General features: G+C 41.4%; 1 protein-coding gene across 3 annotated transcripts in view; it reads left to right on the plus strand.

Annotated features, from left to right (window-relative positions):
- Positions 1-21,715, plus strand: part of LOC148823307 (receptor-type tyrosine-protein phosphatase F) — a 172,716-nt gene that overhangs the window by 13,016 nt on the left and 137,985 nt on the right. For all 3 annotated transcript variants that reach the window (XM_088927020.1, XM_088927021.1, XM_088927022.1), the window contains exon 2: positions 11,508-11,672. In XM_088927020.1, the coding sequence (XP_088783146.1) occupies positions 11,588-11,672 (85 nt within the window). In that variant the 5' untranslated portion in view covers positions 11,508-11,587. The remainder of the gene's footprint in view (positions 1-11,507; positions 11,673-21,715) is intronic.

The raw sequence follows: 21,715 nt of genomic DNA on the forward strand, positions 1-21,715 counted from the left end.
ATACTTCCTTAGCTTCTTTTAAAGAAAAGTTTTTTTTTTCCCCAAATATTTGCGTTCCAAGCTTGTTTAGTCCCCAGTGACATGTACAGGATGTTAATTCACACTTTAAAATACATCATTTTATTTAAAAACATTTAACGTGGTGCCTAGGCTGACAAACTTGACACTTCTATTTGTTTTTGGAAACAGTACATTTCTGTACAGACTCTCTTTAATATTCTGAACTGTCACACTTATTTATAATTTTAATCAAATTTGTGAAAAGAATTATATGAAAGATAAAAAATAGCTACCTCAGTTTGATTTATTGGTGCTTCCCTGCCATCTAAATACCCCTGTACTCTCTCCAATTTATAAAAGCTATTGAAATTCAATTACTTTTTTGTCTCTGCTTTTTTTAATTTCACACTTCAGGAAAGGTTTTTTTCATTCCTTTCATTAAAACGATGTAAAAGAGATCTGACGGAATCTAGATAAATGTTGAAAGCAGATGGCCACTTCTGTCTGCTTTTATGAACTTGAGCAGCTTTTTACCTTTACAAAAGGTTTGAGGCCAGGTCTTAATTTCACAGAGTGCCTTTTCTCTGTCCGCATCATTTGCATGGATCTTTGCGAGGAAAAATAAAAAGCTGAAGAATCATGGAATATTGCACAAGTAAATAATTTACCACCTTGAAATGCATAGCTTGAAACCATCATACACATGTAGCATATTTTAAGGTAAGCATGTCCTCATCTGTTAAAGAGAGGAAATCTCCGAGAACACCTTTTCCGTTTTGAAAATGAAATGGGAAACGTGGATCCCAATGGGAGAGAAATATCAAGTGAGAATAATGGAATTTTTATTTGACATTCTTCTGGCTAAATATTCAGACCTGCTTATCTTTAACAACCTAATAACCACATTCTTTAAACTAATGTCTAGTGTAATGTAAAGAATAATTTTCTCTGTGCATTACTTATTGTTCAATTTTTAATCTTTTTTAAGATTAATTAATCCTGTTTTTTTTGTTCTTCTGATGTGTAAAATAATGAAGGTACATCTTTTTAAGATGTTGAAAATGGTTGAATTTCTTTTTAACTTGCATTAAAAAGTTCAGAATTATCCTAATGCAACACAACTGTGTGAAGTGTGTTGTTGATATTGTTGATGTTGCAGAGATACAATGAATACATGTTGGACATAAATACATAGCAAATTAGCCTAGAAATCTAACCCTGATGCTGTAGAGCCCCAATCCAGTTTTGTAGGTCACCTTTAAGTCACCAGTTACTAAAGAACAATTGCATTATCATCAACTAAAACGGGTGGTTTGATAAAATAGGCAATTTAGAGATGATTGGAACTGAAATCTAAAGTACTGTTCAACCCTCAAGGAGTAGAGTTCCCTGAATTGAACAGATTACTTGGTTGGTTAATCGATATCTTACAGGAGTTGCCAGTCTTTAAAAACAGGTGACCTGTAAGATTAACCGGTTTAGAGATCTCTTCATTGTATAGCTTGATACAATTTTAATTCTGATTCCTCCTACTGGATTGTTCTGAATCAGTTTGCCATTGCTTGCAAATCCTCAGCACAGTAGAGGCTTTCTCTATGGGAAAATGAAATTTTCTGAGAACACTGGCAAGATGTTCTGTCACATTCTGCTGGAGATTTATTCCAGGAGTGTTTCTTTTAGAACGGGATGTCTGCTTTATTCATTACAGTTTTCATGTTAGGATGCTAGGCCTTCTTTTTCTGACTCTTCCTTTTGAGATTGTTTTAGCTGTCAGGACTCATCCTAGCTGTTGCGTTTGGCTTCCAGTCACAGGATGCTCACCTCTGCGGTGAATGGAGATGCCTGCTTGCACAGTTAGTATCTTCACCCGTCAGTTTTCGCTGGCAGACTTGGCTGGAGCAGGACTGCTTGATGGTCATGACCAATGTTCCCTCTCATTTTTAATGGCCTGTTTTGCGCAAGTTGTGCAAATGCTTTCCCCAGTGACAAAAGCTTGTGCGCACTAAATTGAGTGCATGTAAAATTGTAAACCTGAAATAAATTTTTGTTAATATAGTCATTCTCGTACCAGCATACACACCCAACAGACTGGGACAACGAGGCCAGTTATAGAGACTGAGTGTGGAGCGAGCATGAGCGGTGAGGTACGAGATATCGCTGATCGAGTAGCGATAATAATGCACACAGCCAAGTTGGGCCTCTCGCAGCCAGTCTCATGTGGTCAATGTAGCATTTTTCAATTGACATTCATGTTTGTTTTATTATTCTCATATTTTTGGGGGAATTTAATTTTTTGTGCGCGGTTCAATTTCCTATGTGCGCAGATTTCATAACCTGAGTGCGCGCGCACGCTCACAGCTAAGAGGGAACATCGGTCATGACCGTGCCTGTGGCTGGACTCCACTTTAAAAATGTCCTGACAGAAATTTCACTTAAACCCATTACTTATTGTTTAAGAAAAAGAACAGGCACATCTCGTGGATTTATTTTTGTCTCCATCTATGTATCCATGGGTTGGCCTCTCTGTCACTCTCTATCCATCTCCCAAATCTTTATGCTCAGAGGTGTCAGCTCTCTTACACTTACACAGGTGTCACATATGTGCCTCCTTTCTGTAGGTAGGATTTTTATTTAAAAGTATTCTGTGTGTTGAATCTGTTTCAGGTAAGGCTTTGATGTAACAGCCTGCTTGTGCTCTTAGCCACAGCGATTTGTTTTGCAGAAGACGGTGAAGATCAGGCTTATTTTACCACCTCCAATTCAGCCAGCAAGGCTGCTCAGAATTAGCGTTATGCAGATCTGGCTGCTAGTCAATTGTATTCAGAAAGGCCAGGGTTAATCTTTTAATTCCATAAACATCGCTGAAAGGGTTAATCTCTTAATCCCACAAGCGGAGCCGACACATTTTTCTCTTTGAAAACTGGTTGGAGCTTCTTGTTTTTCATTAAAACAGATGCAAGCATCCAGGTTTTCAGATGGATGAATATGACATTCAATTAGCTCAAGAACTCTTTTTTGTGTGTGTGTGTGTGGGGCTCCTTTTGTGTTTTGTATTTTGAGTTAGTGTTGAGCTGTTCACTCGGTTTGGAAGGCCTGGTGATCTTCACGTCCAGGAGAAAATGGAGCTGAGCATGTTTGCATTTTGTCGACCAAACCAGATGATACTCCAAAAATATATCTGACCAAATTAACTGTGGATGTCTGCTGGGGGGTCTTTGATTTTTAAAAGGACTATTTCTGCTGTTTAAGGAATTGTTAGTGGTAAGATGAGTTAGGATGAAAATTACATAGAATTTAGTTGCAGTTTGGACGCTGCTTCTGTGAAGGAAGTCATCCTCTTCGTTCCAGTTCGGGGTGATTTTTACTGCCTCAGAACAGCGAAGCAGAAAACGTACGACTTTCTTCAGAAAGTCCCCTTTTTCTTTTTTCAACCCAGCCTTGGGTGCTAATCTATCACATTTACTTTTAATCACTCAATGCACGATTTGCTGTCTAATAGAAACATTGGGAGCCCTTGGCTAATCTTCATGTGATGATTGTAAATCTTCTAGTTTAGTATAATTTATTGTGGTCCTGGATTACTTTTATCAGTAGATTAGACCATTTCTATAGAGCATGTCAATATATCAGATTGAAGCCCTAGCTGCTATACAGCTTTTCTAGACTAATTGGAAAGATGGGTAGCTGCTGGCTAATCACTAACTTCTTATTGTGCGCTATGCCATAAATCAGGACTTAGTATTGGGGAATGCTTAAAGGTCTGACACTGAGTGCTTCAATTCATGCGTTAAATATTAAACCAGATACAGGATCAGATCTTCCGGCAATGTGCCACACGAAGTGACTTACTAACCACATGGCCCACGTTTTCGTTTGGAGGCAACAAACACAAGTCAGAAAATTTCTCACCCCTGTGTGTGAAAGCAAATATTTGAGGTTTTCAGGACGTATTAGCTTCATCGCCGTAGACGGCGAATTGTCTTTTTAATACATTTGGTTTCACATAACGGTGGCAGATCCGTGAAATCCTGGGGGCTTTGTTTACTCATGCAGTGGTCTTGGACTCTTTCTTGCTAAATGTTGTGATCATTTTCCTCACATCCACTGTACACCTTCTATAGCCTGTTTTTTGTCCCAGCATTGAATTAATTTCCCCATCCATTATGGCTCACATGCGGTGTGTGGAGGGTTAGTTAAATATTTACAAGCTTAGTCGACTGGCAGATTAACCTTTTTAAAAGAAATGTTAGTGCACAATCTACTGTGAACTGTTAAAAAGAACAAAAATCAGAGATATTTGTTCCCATCACAACTTTAATTAAAAGCCTAATCCTTTTCTTAATATGGAGCACACCATTTTATCCTTTTTCTGTCACATGGAAAAATAGAATGGCATCTTGAATCATGCTTACTTGCTTCGTGTCCATGTGCTGCGCAGTTTATACCATAGCCAGTCTAGTTAAATGCTTTGGAAGCACTGTGTAATTTACTCCCAAGTATTTTTCCTTTTCCCTGCTCTTCTCATTTTCGTAATGCGAAAGAAATTCACGGCTTTAAGCCTTCCAACGGCGTGTTCGTGCAATGAAGCAAGGAAAGTTCTGCTTGAGTCCACACAGCTGAGTGTCAGTTGTTGATGTGTTTATGGTATTCACAATCTACATTACTACTAATATTATTGATGTGTGGGGCCAGTTTCATTGCCTCAGTGGCGGTGTCACATTATCACAAGAGGCCCTGTCGTATTTCTGTCCATGTGAACCCATTGAGGTCATAGCTTAGGCGGTGTGTTTTTGGGGAAGAAAAAGCACGGAGCTGCAGCATTTCTGCCAAGCAGAACTCGGTGGGGAGGAAGAGATCAAAACCTTTGTGGCATTTAGCTTGACAGACAAGACAATGAAGGCAGGGGTCACCTTTCCAGCAATCCTCCCTGTGCTGCGATCTAGCTGTTAATTAAACCGGCTTTGGTAGCCCCTTGTGAATTGTGTGTTCTTATTCCTCCTCTGTTCGAACAGGAAAAGAAAAGCACTCTTTCCCCTGTTCAAGCTTATTATTACAGAAACACGCCTGACTTCTGCAGCCTTGCATGCTTCATTTCTAGAGCATAGTTATTTTTTACATGTTGTAGTACTGTTTCACTGTGTGCCTTTTTAATTGTTATGTCCAGGGAGACCCATTTGTTACCTCTCCTAATGCTTATAGGCACCTCTTGGGGGCCCCTGTTCTATGTGCCTTGCCCATAATTATTCATGGTAGTTTTGAAACTGGTTAAATTGATCATTATTCTTTCCCCTTCCCTGTGGAAATGTGATCTGAGAAGCAGAGGTTGCTTGCATTCATAGCAACTAGCCGGATAGTTGAGGAAGTCATAATCCAGTGTTATTTTGCTCCCCCCCCCTCCTCCTCGCCCTTTTTACGGCTTGAGTCTGAAGGGCTCCCTCAGCAGACATTAAACAAAGGCAGTAAAATGCCCTGGTTGCCCCTCAGTGGAGTGCCATGGGCCAGGCAGTATGAATGCTGCAAACTTAGTACGTGGCTCTCCATCTGTCACCCTGCGTTTTGTATTTAAATTTTTTCTCTTCCCTATCAATTATTCCTCAGAGCTGTCTCCTTTCTTTCCTCCTACAGAAAGCAGAGACAGTTTGGTCATAATCAATTAACAGCTTGGGTTTCTGGCTAAGCGGGATTGATTACAGGGAAATGCTTTAAGTTATGACTTAAAACAAGATTTTTTTTTCAGCGGCGTAATTGGATCTTTGTGGGCAGTCCTGCCTGTATTTTTCAAGACATTAAACCATTTCCTGAGAACACTGCTAATCAATGAGGGATAAATATAAATTTGTTCTGCAGCAAATTTAAAATTTTTTCTTATTAGCGGCATGATTGAGATTGCATCTGTGAGCAGGATGGTATAAACTGGCCGATACTTGTGCTGATGGTCTCTTATATTCTGGTTTTGCAGTTGGAACTGCTGTCTGCTTGTGAGGTCCTGCAGGGAATCATCTGTTGTAATGAAGTAATCGCAAAGGGTCACTTTAACGGGGGGAAAGGGCACCTTTCTGAAACGAGGGGGTTTAATTTCAGCTGATCCGCATCTTTTTTTGTGACTAATTTTTATGCTGCTCACAGTTGCTGGCTCAAACATACAGCACAGTAAACAGACACTTACCAGAACTTCTTACTGTTACTTTACCTAGAGCTGCAAGCGTTTACCTATGGTTAGTTGAAGGAGAACATAGTGCTTAAAAGAGAGTCATTTTTACAATAGGTTTAGAACACTATCTCTCATAACCAGGAGATCACTGTTGAACCATGAAAAATAGAAAAAAACAACCATGTAGGTTTAGCAGTCTGTTTCGTAGACAATAAAATACATCTGCTGCTCTTTGGCATCTGCTGTAAAAGATACCATTGCACAGATGAGAACAGTGAGCTCACACAGCTGAGTCTGGTGTCTGTGCGTCTAACAGCCTGAAGAACTTCATTTAACAGGACTGAAGACAAGAATAACAAATGAACAGAAAAAATGAGGGATGAAGTTTGTGTAACTTTCCTGCATGTGACAATGCACTGAAAGTGCACAAAATCTGAGGAAAGAATCTCTGATTGCTTAGCACTGGGAGACTCGACCTTGAAGAGCAGTGTAGATTACCAGTGATAAAGTAGGGCCTGCTGTAATCAGGTCTTCCTTACTCTTTGAGAGAGGAGGCCACCGTAGATTGCAGGGCCTGCAGTATTAACCCACATATCACTTTACACATTTCCCCTTATTCGTTTCTGTTCTCTCTTCTCCACACACAAGGCAAATCATAAAATATTCAGTCAGTCCTAATCCGTGGGTATTAGTAATTCCTGATAATATTACTGAACAAGAAGCTCAGGATTAACCTTTGTTTAGGACCAAAAAATGTAAATCTTTCATAATGGTATTGACACACTGCAGTACTACTCTCATTTATAAAATTGAATCTCAAAAGTTATTTTGTATGTTCTAAATTGGAATTAACTTGCCGTTCAATTGGTACATTCAGCTTTTACAGGACCTCATTTTTTAAATGTTTGTTACCCTTGCTTTTAACTCCTGCAGTATATTATTTTTGCACTGGTACTCACTTGTCTTAATAGTAAAGGTCTCTATACAAGGAGAATAAATAAAAATAACGTAATGCATATAAGCTGGAAGGGGACACTTCCACACGTCAATGTCCAAAGGCACGCCGACTGAAACGCTGGTGTAGCCGATAGCAAGGAGAAAGCCAGTGTATCTGTCCCAGGTTTCTTAAACAAGACATCACACACTGCACAGTATAAGGCCACTAGGGATTACAGCCTGTTCACGTCCACACTCCATCACTCACTTGATGGAGAGCAAAGGTGTCCTGGAAAGAGCTGTGCTGAGGCGTCGCAGGTCTTGCTAGTGAAGAGAGGAAGGGGCTCGTTTGCATGCATCACAGGGTTGGGTCCTTATGTTTGGGAGGTTGGGGTGCAAGATTTTGGAAAACTGAGAATTTTAAAGTGAGAAAGTCAAGCCAAGTCCATGGATGGACCCAAGTCCATGCACCCATGGATGAGGAATATGCTTCCCGGTGTGCAGTCTCATCCCACAGCTCCTTTGCAAGTCCAAATCCTGCTTTCGTCATCGCTTAGCAAGTGCGGTCCGCTACGATAGAGCTCTGCTTCTGTTCCCGGGAGGTGGGAGTTAGGTTTGAATTGGATTGGATTTGCATCCAACAGGATTAAGGAGAGCCAGCAGAGAGAAAGAAACAAGCCTGTTTTTGAATCAAACGGAATGGCTCTGAAGTGGTAGAAGAATGATAGAGCGCTTGGACCCCATTCTGAGAGCGTAGTTACAGATGGATGATTATGAATAGTTTGTGTATAACACCATAAAGTTTGAGAGGAGGACGTTCAGCTCATTTATCGGGTCTGGAGTTTAGTAGGCAATCGAGCTGAGGCTCGAGGCTCCTCAATCAACTGAGGGAAAAAAATACCTCCTTGGCTCGGTCCTTAAATGCACTTCCTGGTTTGCGTCCCACTGTTGATTCTGAAGAGGCCCATGGTCACTGCTTCTGATGATTTTAAGCGGACGTGTGACTATTGAAAGACCTAAATAACCCTGGTCAAAATCTTAATGGTGCAGTCATCAGTCCAATTGTAAAGACAACGGAGAACTGTGAGAAATGGCACGTTCACCATGTTGTGGAGCACCAAACCCGTTTTTTTTTTTATTTCTGGCAGTTATTTAGTTTTTTTATGGGAGAGGTTGGTTTTCAAGGAAATGATTTTCAATTTTTCTTTGCGTGCCATCATTCAGTTTGTGTGTTCAAAAGTTAACAGTCTAATTCTTTGAAATAATGCTGTTTTCTTCTGCCTTAGCAACCACATCACCAGGAACTGCATTTAAATTGGTCTTAAAATCTTGTTTGTTGTTAAGGTTGATCAGCCTTAAGGCTGCTGTTGACTTAAGCCTCTGCTTGTAATCCTTACTCATAAAAGGATAAATAGGGGAGTTTGTTGACTTGAAACAACTTTGGCTTTTATAGCTGTCTCATCATGTCAGCACATCCCAATGTGCTTTACCAGGACATAGGAGAGGAAAATTCAGTAATCCACCCCAGGCCTGAGACATCACTCCGAAAAGGGTCACCCTTTAGAATCCAGGGCCAGGGGGTTTTACAGGGCAGGGCAGGAAATGTCAGGTGCAGGGTTAAGGAAACTATTTTTAAACATTGTGGATAAATTATTGACTGGTAACACAGGCTGGCGTTGTGCTGATGTGGCCTCTGCAATGCCCCAGTTCAGATCGCCTGTGGTGCTGTGGTGTTTGGCTCTGCCTTCGGAAAGGGTTAAGAGTTTCCAATGTGGACTATCCGAGGTTCTCCCAGGGTTTTGTGAATCGCTTCAGCATGGATCACGTAGGCAGTAGTGCTTCCTTTTGTATGTTTTTTTTTTCTGAATAGCTTTCAGTGTCAGTGCCACCTTCACGTCAGAAGGGATTAACAATGATTTCAAAGACCGACGCTGAACTTTTCAGGGCTTTATCGCACCAAGATCTTTATCGAGCTTGACTGAATTCACAAAGTGTTTTTTTGTGAAACATGTCTCAGCCTTCCAAAGTTGATTACTTTCTGTGGAAGTTTCTGGTAACCACAATTTGACCTGCCTTTTTATTTTACTAAAAAACTGAACACCGAAATAGAAATTGTATGTAGTGACAGTGGTACATCCTTTATTCCCAGCAGGATTACTTACTATACTGTCACAGATGATCTGCCTTGCTTCTGATACTTTATTCACATTTGCTCGATATGAAAAAATATATATTGACCACCTTCCTGAGAACTGGAATTTTTATTATGCTTAATTACGATGCTGCTTTCAGCAAAGTTATAATCATTGTGATAATGAGAGTGTATTATACAATATCGTGTCTGATCAGAACACGTAGGTAAAGAGATAACAATGTGATGTTTCAGCACATCCAGGATCACTGGAAGGGATGGGGTTGTCTTGTATACGTGTGTTTAAAAAGCAAACCGGAAAAAAAAAAAAGATCTCCGTCCTTGCAATTTTTCTGTTTAATGAAGCAGAAGAAACAGTTTTGACAGTCACCAATGCACAAAATTACTGCGTTGTAGTTTAGTTCCTAAGCCCTGTGAGGAATTTGTGTACTGGCGAGAGAGAAGGCAGTGGTTCCAGATGTGTGGTTACCAGTAATAAGCGGCAATAAATTGGAAAACCACCCACCAGTAATTTCCATGCCTGTGATGTCGAAGCGAATGGAGTTTCAGGAGGCTGCTTATTACAGCTCCTTGGCTTTTTTTATAAAGGGTCACTGAAACCTTTTGGTCTCTGGGAGCTACGTGGTAACGTAGCTCGACGATGAACATCTTTTTCACATCTTGTAACTGTTTTTCCACTGGTGTCTCCAACATCAAGTCAAACAGCTGAGGTGCAGGACTTTTTTTTTTGTTGTTGTTTTTAAGGTTGTTTCTCTGTTTGCCGTGCTGCCAGACAGTCAGCTCTGTGCTGCGAGTGGGGTGCAGCGTAGTGTAGCCCTCGCTGACGGGAGGAACCTCCACCTCCACATTCCTCCTGGAAGGGGGGGTGGGGGTGGGGTGTGGCAAAGCCAGGGCCGCCGTTTCTGATCAGAGCCTGATCAAGGGGGCGGCTGCTCCCGCTCGTTAGCGGATGTCTCTCGACAAAGATCACGAGGAGATGCAAAGCTCTTTGTGGGTTATCTGCTAGCATCTTGGATGGTAGGATCCAAAAAGAATCGATCTTTTGAGCGGTGGGGTTGCGTGGCAGGAAGCACGGTGAAGCGGTGTCCACAGGGGGGCAGTGTAGAGGTGACGTTCAGGTCCCTGGTCTCCCAACTTGAAGGCTGCAGGTACAGTACGTCACCTCCAGTACTGCAGCCCTTCCAGTTGCACAAATAGGTGCCAGCACTGGCGGGGTAGACCTGTGATGGGCCAGCGTGTTCTCAGCCTGCTGAACCACACGGGACCCGGGAGAAGGTGTGGCCTGGTCAACCCGTAGGCTCAAGGATGGAGTTTTTTTTAAATGTGTCGCAGACTCATTTACGGAGTACCTTAGCCTCTGCTGCGTCTCCACATCTAAATTGTCTTTGTGATACAGAAGAATGACTGGCACCAGGATGGAGGGTAAATTCATCACCTTTCTGGGACAGATATATGGGCACTTCCCCCTTTTCCTCAAGTGCTAAATTTTCAAGTGATTTAATTAACAAATGGCCAGACTTTAATGTTTTAGTGGGGTGGGGTTAATTATCAGTATTGGATCTGCTGAACTGTAATCTGAATTAGTGTAGGAACCCAGCTGCCATGGCTAAACCCATTCCTGTGGGACTCGGTGTGTGGCAGCAATAGGGCAATCTGGTTAGAGCTCTCCAGGGACGTGGGGTTTTAATAGGGCAGCCCTCGGCACTCCTCTCCCTGAAAGGGTAGGTGGCTGGGTTCAGTGTCCCACGTGGGTCGACGAGGAGGCCCCTAGGTCCTGTCTTGTCACGCCTCCGTTCAATCAACTGAAAACGGTTTCATTTCTCTCACCAAAAGATGATCATTTGTCAATCCTTGCAAAAAAAAAAACATTTATTTTTGGCCGCCTGTCTTTCAAAAGCTTGTGGTTTCATTAGGTTTCTGCTGCTTTCACTTCACTTAATGTCTACACAAGATACACAAGATCTACTAGAAATAGGAGGGAACAGTTTGGCCTACCTAACCCCGGCTCATCTATTTGGATGTTTCTACTAAATCCAAGGTTCTTATCCTGCTACGTTGTGAATGGAGAGTATATATAATTTTAAATATAAATAAATTATGGTCAGTTCTGTTAATGTGATTAACATTTTAAAGCTGACCTTCCCATACAGATTCTTCATTCTTGCAAACTCTGAGTTATGTGCCGGATCCGGTGTCAAACAGCTGCTCTGTCGAGTGAAAACTGTTTAGTCTGTGTGGAGTGCTAATGTGTCTTTGTGTTTTGCGCAGGTGTTACTCTATGATCGTGTGAGTGTGGAGTTGCCAGCCGGGAGAGTCAGGACTGAGGGGGAGCAGTGCCACTCTGGAACATGGTGCCTCATTGCTGTTCAGCCACGGTCCTGGTGCTGGTAGCGGCGGGGCTGGGCTGCCTGGTGCTGTCCTCACAAGCCGACAGTGAGTATCGTCTACAGCTCTCCCCCTGTTTTCCCACCTCCCTCAGGCAGGGCCCTCTTAACCATGCTTTGTTCCACACCAGCGCACCAAGAGCTCTGCGCTGTTCTTGACGTTGGAAGAAAACTCAAAAATGCAACCCACTGCTGCTTTAGATTTATATTAAAATGGAAAATGCAGCCCTGCCTCCCCCCACCCCCAAGTGAAGGATCAGTTAAGATGAATAGGAATGTGGAGTCCAGCACACTTCCACAAGGGAACTATTGGAAGACACTGGTGGGCTGTGGAGTACTGGAGTGGTGTAAACTCAAATGGTCAAAAGCAGTGGAAATAAGAAGTCCCTGCCAAAGTGATCTTCTCTCCCATAATTCATGAGATAAAGTTTGTAAATTTGTGCTTTTAAATATTTGAATTTTTTAGGTCATTTTCTGCAAAAGTAATCGAAGAAAATTGTCTGTGCCAGTGTCTGCTGCAAGGCTGTTTTACAGATTGTTAGTACAATTAATAACAGAAAATGGAGGATTTGTTTTAAAGAGCCTGGGTGTTGCAGATCAGAGGTTTTGATGAGGTTTTACTTGCGTGCTTGTTCAGTCCATACAGAACACTTAAAATGTTGCTCTATGTGGCCCATTTAATTTTAAGGGGCTGTGCATAGAAGAGAATAATAAAACAGGGGCCTTGTATTGTTATCACCATTCTTCAGAAATTCAGAAACCTGCATGCGCTGAATTTGGAATATCTCTTCTTGTTCTGTTCTGCATAAATGTTTTATTGTGCCTGTGAGCAGTGCCTTTTAGTTGTATCCTAGTGTCTAAAGTGTTAACTGAAGAAGAGTCTTGATAGCACAGTTCTTCATGGACACTGTTGTTGAACTTTGCCCACTGGCTGAAGAATGCCATGGAGAGGGACACCGAATAAATCATTCTTCGACCACCGATGTCCCCGAGCTAGGGCCCAATATGTCTGGCTGGGGAACCTGCATTTTCATTTCCTAGTTTGTAATTAACAGCACAGGGGCTATTTGAGAGCCATCATGCCTGCACTGAGATAATTGCAGAGCCCATCGAAAAATGAATTGGAAATCCACCTGACATTCAGCGAGTTCTCTGGAGTGGCTTAGGTCATTCCAGTCCCTGCGTTAATTACCTGAGCGTGCGCTCTGCTGTGTCTGCCTTTTCTTCAATGCTTCTTCTCACGTAAGCGTAGCTTAGGTGTTTGATTGCAGTGATGCAGTTCCAGGATCCTTGTTTAACACACCTTATTTCTGAGTTAGCACAAGGCATTGATTTGTTCATATTCTCTTTCTCAATCTCAAGAGTGTGTTCATTAATTGGAACTCCGTCTGGAGCTAACAGTTTGGTTCAGTGTGTCTGTCAAACTAAATAGCTGGCTGATTGCATTATCTAGGTCTATACCTTGGAGAAACAATGAAAAGGAAGATTCATGTACATCTAGGACAAAAAAAAACAACTATGAAATTAATATGAATGAAATGCAATGCAAAAACATCAAATCTTACCTCACTTTGCCAGATTGTCTATTTGTTTAATTACTGTTCTCCATAAGGAGCTTTAGCAAGGAAATGAAGCTTAGTCGGCAAAGAATTCCTCACTGAATTCTAGCTATAGAAGTTTTCCATTTGACTTCGTATGGGAAAGCGGTTAAATTAGTCAGCAGTTACCGGATACTCCTGCCCCCAACTTCTTTAAATTAAGTGAAAGATTGTTCTTGCTGGCACTGAGTGGAATCTACACTGAGTTTGCTCCCTCTGTACTTGGGGGAAAAAAAATGCTCATGAATTAAGAAAGCCTGTTGCAGAAATTCCACAGGTTATTGATAGCCAGACGTAGATGCAATATCAAATTTTAATAAAAGAAAAAAAGCACCTAAGGAATAATGATTTTTTCAGAGCAATAAATATGACAAAGGATATCTTGCTTGAAGGGCTTGGGAGGTTTGTGAAGTACAGGCCGCTGCTCGTTGAGCCTGCTAGTCCTTCTCCTGTCAGCCGATTCGAGTCAGACTACTGCCCCTCAAATGTCAATGTGGGGTGACATTTGTCACGAAAACCTTCTGAGCAAAGGCAAGCTGGAATCTGTCAGGTCCTTTTGTAATATGCAGCAGGGGATGATTCAATTCTTTCCGTGACCTGACTGTATTCTTCCCTGGGTGGCCGTAATTCCATTAGGCCTTCTTTGAGCTGGTTCAAGATGATTGTTTTACAGTCACAAAAAAACCCTCTCTGACTCTCTCTCAGTGCTAACCTCTTGTTCTCTCAACCAGTTGCCAGGCAATTGCAAAGTAAAAGTGACCTTGCGGAATTCATTTAAAACTTCAATTTACTTGTCAGGCTTTCCAGAGTCTTCTGATTTCAGCAGTAGGTTTTACCCCCAGCCCTGGCTGGACAGAGCTAGAGGTCTCTTTTCTACGAAAGCTGCATAGTTTTGAAGGCCTCATGTTTCAGGTGCAGGGATAGGAGACCATCATAACTCTTTTGTGGGGAAAAAAAAAAAGAGAAATAGCAGAAACAAAAAGCCAGTTTGTCTTCTCAGTATACTCAATCCTGACTGTAGACATTCTAGTGGTAATTTACTGGTTCAGTGGTTGATGGACAGCAGTGTCTAGAAAGCACATTGCTCTGCAGCCTCTCAGACCTGAACTACAACATGACATTTTAGCAGAAAGTTCCTAAATCCCTTAACTCCCAATTGCCACAAGGATCCACTAAGTCATAAAGGTTAAGATAATAAACTGAGTATTAAATGGACAATTTAAAAATCTACATCGAGAATTGCAACACTGCAGTATCCTGTTATTTTGCAGACAAATATCTGAGGCAATTTAAAAAGGTTTACCCAACAGAAAGAACACAACAGACAGCATTAGTACGTCTGACAAATTGAATGTTTGTCTAAAGGTATACAAACCGTTTTTGTTTCTGTGACTGGAGACTCCGTTTCCAGATCACCTGGCACTCGTAAGGTATTCACATGTACATGTGTATACACGCAAACATTTCACTATCCAAACAAAGGCGATAACTTTGGTTTCAAACGTAAACGAACTTTACCTAGTCTAGTATTCCGGGGGTAGCTATGCTGGCTCTGTGGGTGCACACACAGAGTAAAGTAAGGCTGTTCCTGTATGATCAAAATTAAACTAACTCAAACCAAACACCCATTTTTCTTCGTTTTAGATGTGAAATGAACTAAATTGGTGTTTAATTCACGCGTTTCAAATAAATACATTGTTTTGATTTCTCACCGGCAAAATGGTTTCTCTCGAACCTGTAGGACCCAAACCTTGGCATGACAACAGGGGCTGGCTAAGTAGTGCCTGTTTCAGGGTTGCGCATGCGTGGTTTGATTTATAAGAATATACCACTAAGAGGGGGGTTGTATTTTCTTAACAATATTTATGTGCATAAAAGGAGTATTGGAGAAAGTTGGTCATAGTGTAGAATAGGAGCTGCCTACAACAATCTATTTTTTTTACATCAATTAATGTATATATTGTTGTACTGTGACAGTTTCGTTTAGTCGGAAAGTAGGCTCTGAGTGAGAATGCACCCTGGTCAGTTCTCCAGTTCGTTACAGGAAGCGCACACACACATGTGGGGATGGGGATTATTTACACTGAAGCTAATGTTCAGTGACCATAAAAACAGAATTTTCTTACTTCCATTGCAGTTTAATAGGTGCAGTAATACTACTCTGAAAAAGCTTTGTTAAAGGGTAACTTGGGTACATCAGGCATGATCAGAGATCATAAAGGTATTTTCTAAAAGGTATTTAGAAAAAAATGTTAACAATAACAGATTCCCATCAATCTGAATTTGACTTAATGTAGTCAGCTTGATGTGGTTTGTATGTTTTCATCGGGCTGATTGCAGATATTGTGTGCTGCACGCTCATTAGTTAACGCTGTCCTTGGGGGACAAGTGTTCTGCATGCTGAAAAAAGGCACGTGGCCTTACTGGGGTTTAAAATAAAAGGAAAACCCAGCTCTAATATGTGAATGGCACTGTGTAAGACATTTGGAGCAGCAGCGCATTAGATTTGTAAGCGACAGATTCTGGCTGGCAGGGTGCTACTCTCAGAACAGTGCAAACCCGATTCTGTCCTCTTGGGCAGCTGTAAGAGGTTTAGAGCAGAGGAGTCCAATCCTGGCAGGTGTGTCTGCAGGTTTTCGTTCCAGCTCAGCGTTTAACAACCTTAATCTGCTCGTTATTGGGTTTTACCGGGCCTGTTTTAACAACTGTTCCCAATCTTTAGGTGCTGGTACTTAAACAAGACCTAGGAAACCCATCAACACACTGGCCCTCCAGGCTGAGGAATGGGTAGCCCTGCTGTAACTTCATTTCCGGATAGAACACACTGTGTGTTATTGATGTTCACTTCCTGTTACATTGTTCTTGTATTCCTCTTGTGTCTTTAGTTTCTTATTCTTAATCTTTGTGAATATTTATATCCCAGAGACCAAAATCAATAACCCCAATGCATGGTAGCTCTTGTCTGGTCATCGTTAATTCTTCTTGTCTGCCTATGGTTTGTGTGGCTGATAACCAAGTTTCTTAGTCTTTACTGAGTGAACAGATGATGGTTATTCTGTAGTCATGTCTGTAAAAACTTTCTTAACATGTTCTCATAACATGTCAGCAGCTGATGTTTGTTGCTATTCTGTGTTCTTGAAGTCGATATCAACGACTGAGAGTTAAAAATAAACATTTGAAAGATAAACTTAAGCCAAACTTAACACAAAAAAATCCAGTTCCATGTGTTTTGCTGCAGGTTAGAAGGGTTTTTCTTAGCTTCCTTGATACATTAGTTACCAAGGTACCACAGTGTCAGTAAGTCAGTGAAATGTTATGTTTTCCGAACAATGTCTGTAACGTTTACCATTGTAATGCTCTGCTCTTTGTATTGCTGTATTTTTCAGTGTTGATTGAGTATTGTCCCTGCTCTCTTGAACTACACTCCCTGGGAGGTGCTGAAACAAGACCTGCTGTATCATCTGTTAACAGTAATGTCTTGTCTTCAGATGTAGAAAGGAAAAAAAAAACTTTGGAGTGGCAAATCATATTTTTAAAATTCATTAACAACTTTTAATGTTCTGGGAAAGGGTCTTAATCTTAAATTGATTGCGATGTCTGCTCTTTTTATGCTTTCAGTGGTTAACATTTTTTGTTAGCAGTTAACTTCTGTTAATTTTTTTTTCTCCTTACTAAGGAGTTTTTGGTTCCTCTCCTCCGTTGTATTCTGGTCTTTTCTGTTCTGTATTCACAACATGTAGGGTCACTTGGTTTGTTAGTGCCTTGGGGCAACCTTGTTGTGAAAGGCGCTATATAAAAAGAAATGGAATTGAACTGAATAATACTGTTCACGTGCCAGATTGCACACAGCACAAATTGTAAGTGGGCTAATTTCTATCACAGACCCAGCTTTTTAACTTGAATCATTTTATGCCAGGTAGGGTACACGCAGTGCCGAAAGTACGATAAATTATTTCAGACGAGCAGTAGATCCACAGACCATATACATTGCCCCTGGCCCATGGGTGTTAGTTCTCTTTGTAGGCCAGGGACTGCAGAACTGTCCTATTGGCACTTGTCGTTTTCTGTGATATAAAAGTCTCTACTAAAACCCTTAATCGGAGCTAGTCTTTAACCCATTTGCTAGGGGGTCGAGAGGTTAAGTTCAGGTGTCTCCTGTGTTTTTAACATTTTCTTAAACTACTGTGTCTCCAGTTCGTGAGTACTTTTCGTCTTGTGTTTCTCTGGACAGGTAGGTGAGTGCAGTGCATGCTTGTGGTTTTGGGCATGCTGGTCGGTGCCAGACAGGTCCTGCAGAAACCCAAGCCCTTGGCCATCTGACAGCCCTCTCACCCTTTTTTTTTCTGTTGCCACACTGAGGCCTAGCTTCCAGGCGTGTGGAGTTCTGTAAAGCAGTGGGAGTTCTGCTGTCGAGTAATAGGCTTTGGTCTTCTTTCAAACAGGGAGAAGGAAAGGCAGAGTAGCTGAGCGGTGCAGGTTTCTGCTCAAGCCTTTCGAAGAGCTCCCTCTGTGAAATCAGTATTCTGCTGGCCCATGCATTTGAGGCAAAATTAGGAGTTTGTTTTTTTTTGACAGAACTGTAGCCTCTGACCCCCCATGCTCTGTAATCTCCTGCAGCTAATGTGTGTGCAGATTCTGCAGAGTGGGCTCGAGCTGTTCTCTTTTCCGTTTGGCAGGAGCTCTGAGGAGACTCGCAGAAAGAAAGTCTTAAGTCTTTATACCCTTGCCTCCCCTGAGAACTGTCCACACCATGATGAGCACAAAATAGAAGTTTTTTTTTTGCTTTCGCTTTTATGCGTCTCTGTGGCATTACTTTCAGGAGTTCAGGAAAGTGTAGGCGGCAATTTAAAAAAAACGCACACACACACACACAAGTGAAACTGAAATGTAATATTTATCAGAACAAATGGTACCGGTAGTAATGGTTCAGCATACAGTCTTTTGAAAAAGCTGCCGTCTTTATTTATTTCTTTTCCTGTCTGGTTCTACATTCTGGAATGCCTCTCCCGCAGGTGTGGCATTGTGGAGACCGTCTAGATTCAGGTTGCTCGCCGCTCTCACTGTTTCAGCATTAAAAAAAAACGGCATCTTGTTTTTATAACTCCTGTCAGCTAATTGCCGGCAAGTGAGCAGGGATTCAAATTAGCACAGCACAAGCCCGGTGATGGAGTATCGTGCAGTCAGAAGAGCTGCTGCCTCTTGGCGTTTCCCTTTCTTACTGCCGCTGTTTGTCGAGACTCCTGTTTATCCAGGCGGAAACCGGCACGCTGAGCCGAAGGGATGCCTTCCCTACAGTACAGGACAACAAGAAAGCCTGGAACATGCAAGAAATTGAGCAGGTTAATGAGTCTTAATTGAATCAGTTATCAGTTGGTAATTGAGAATTAATGCTTCCCAGTTGTCAGCTGAGAATTAATTTGAATCCCACTCTTTTTGGAACTGATGAGTCCAGTATTTTAAACACAATTTTGTGGATCAGCAGGTTGACAGACCTCAAGCAACAGTTTTTTAAATAATTCTGCTTCTGAATTGCCTGTTGGTTCTCTCAGCCTTGTGAATCCTTGCAAATCGTAAAATGGCTGCTTTTACTGCTTTAACACAAGACTGCTAGCTGAATATTTTTCTTATAAATAAACCTTGCATTAGCGTAATTGTTGTCTGGATACGTACCCATGAAATATTCAGCAGGCTTACTTACTACAGGCTGAAAAAGCTCTGCTATAATACGTTTATTTTGGTGGTATTGGTGGTGATGGTAGTGGGGTATTATAACTGTCAGGCTAAATCCATTAATGGTACTTTTCAGAGTTCTTCAGCTAAAAGTGCCTGAAAGAAAACAATCTCAAATTCAATGTCAAGTTTTTTTTTTTACCATCACTTGTTTTTTTTATTCGCCCAGGGTTTTAAGGCATTTGGTGTCAATTGATCCGTGATCCGAGGGACGGAACATTTGTATTTACACGGCAATAAAGCATAACAACAAATTGTCACTGGAGTGAAGAATCTTTAATGGGGGCTTAAGATTATTGTGTATAAACACCAAACAGTTCTCTCTTACTCTCTCACTCACTGCTCAATCAGGCTATCAGACGGTTTGCTTTCAGAGCTATTGAATATTTGTCAGTCGAGGGGCAGATAGTGAATAGGCTGGCTGCCTAATTAAGTCGCAGGCAGTATTGAAAATCCACACAGACCCTCCCGTACCTGAAAGCATTGAGCATGATCTCTTAAGAAGAGAAGAGGCTAGTTAGCAGCGAGGCTGAGACCACTGTGACAAACTATCTGAAGCAGTTCAAACGGAGTCCAGGGAAGGAGTGGAATGAAACCTCTTGATAACGTGTTTCATGAAGAAAACACTGCAGTCCATGTCCAGATTTCAGTAGACAGAAGTGGGCTTCCTATGGATTTATGTCCTGCCTAATTCCTTTAAAGGAGAATCATTGGTGTTTTGCATTTGGTTGGTTTTATCTCCTGCTGTTTTTCCTAGAGAATTTTGTTTTGTGATTTTCTCTGTTGTTATTTACTACTTTCTACTCTTCCCATTTATTCCTGCTGCATAAATAGTTTGTGACAAGATTTGCCACAGCTTGCTGAGAGGATATGGATTGGGGAAGCATGCAGAAGTGTTACACCATCAGACCTGGTGTGACTCTCATGCACGTTCTTGGAACACTTCCTGGTGAACCACTTAGAGCATCTTTTACGAAAGCTGTTTGCTCTGGAACAAGAAGGGAGCCTGTGAACTATCTAGAGGGCCAAAAAACAGCACAGAATCATGGTCGCCTCTTACATCCAGGAAGCAAAATTCCTAGAATTATCCAGCATAAGCATGGTTACAAATGAGAGGAGGCCGTTTGGCCCATCTGGCTTGTTTGGTAGTTGGTAGCTAATTGATTCAAGGATCTTATCCAGATGTTTGTTAAAGAAGCCAGGCTATCGGCTTCAGCAACAGGGATGGGTAGCCTGTTCGATACTCCCACATATCCTGCCTATTCCAGAAAGTGCTGAACATCTGTTACTTTAGAAAGTTTGAGGTTGGCACCACTGGTGCGGATATCAAGTTATTATGTGCAAAAACACCCATTATATACTTTTAAAGTTTTTGGAAAGTAACTCCTCTTAAGTCAGTCTTGTTTTGAAGGCCCTGAGTGAATTGACGTGCAAGAACTGGGCTCCTCTTGTACAGATTTCCACTTGTGTTTCGGTGTTGTTTCCTCTCATTTCCATGCTCAGTATCTTGTTTTCTGTTCTTTGTTCTGCAGTTTTGAAATTCTATTTCTTGTAGTTTTTGTGGGGAAACTAAATTCAACAAAGAAGACAGGGGTGTCTGGGGGAAGAAGTCTAAAATAATGCTGCGTGAATAAAGCCCATGTGTTCCTGAAACGATTCAACTTTTGCCAAAATGTTGGAGTGGCTGTGAAGTGAGAGAGTACCCAGCAGCCTCCACATCGGCTGCGTGGGGTGTCCATGATGTTGCCTTGGCTGCTGATTTGTTGCCGGAGAGCTCAGGGACACAGCGGAGAGCCGCGGAAGAGCTAGCAGCAAAACAAAGACTGGCAGCAGAAAAGCACTTCAGCGTAATAACTGTTCCTGAATATTTCCAGGGAGAATAAAAAAAAACCAAGAGTTTCTGCAACACTCGCTATAATAGAATTTTGCACCCCCGTTTCCTCCCCACCCCCTCCCCACTTTCACTTAGTGCCGTCTCATCCCAAATATAGGTCTGCCAGCGATTGGGAAGGTTAGACCTAATTGACAGCAACTAAAACCCAAGAGAGTTAGCCATCTGCCGACAAGGTCAGAAGAGAAATGTATTTTTTTTTTAAAGAAATCTGCTTGTTCTAAATCTGCATTGCTAACTACAACAAGCGTAGGATGGTGGTTAGGGAATATTTGGAATGAATGTGGTGGTTTATCTTACTTTATTTGCCTGCATGTGTGTGTCATTCATACATTTTGTATTATGAAGGAAAGATGATGAAAAGGTGCATCCAATCACAGCTGTCTGATTGTATTATGGTCTCACAACATGATGCCTCAGCCCAGAATCTTTGCATGGCCATCGCATTACATTTGCCTTCGGGGATGACTTTTTATTTCATTTTCCCTTTCTTAATTTGTACAGCGTTTGCTGTAGATTGTGTTTCCTGTGCAAATACAGACCTGGATTACTGTGATGAACTGTTTTAGAGTAATGAGGCTAACCAGGCCAGATTAACCTTCAGAGCTTTAGGACTAAAACATAATGTAGTCCAACTTCTTTCTTATTATTTTGTAAATTGTTGCCGAAAATGAATTCCTTAAAATGCAAGAGGAGCAGAAGGAAAAATAATATGAAGCCTTTACAAGGCTGAAAAGGCTGAAAGTTGAAAAGCTCAGACTAAAAAAGAAGTTTAGAAATTAAAAGATCATTTTTTTTAAATTCAAAGAAGAAATGTATTATTAAAATTTCTAAACTAAACTCATGTGGCACCCAGTTAAATGGATTTAAACA

This window comes from Atractosteus spatula, chromosome 11 (genome assembly GCF_055471065.1).
Source record: "Atractosteus spatula isolate fAtrSpa1 chromosome 11, fAtrSpa1.hap1, whole genome shotgun sequence".
Classification (NCBI taxonomy): Eukaryota; Metazoa; Chordata; class Actinopteri; order Semionotiformes; family Lepisosteidae; genus Atractosteus; species Atractosteus spatula.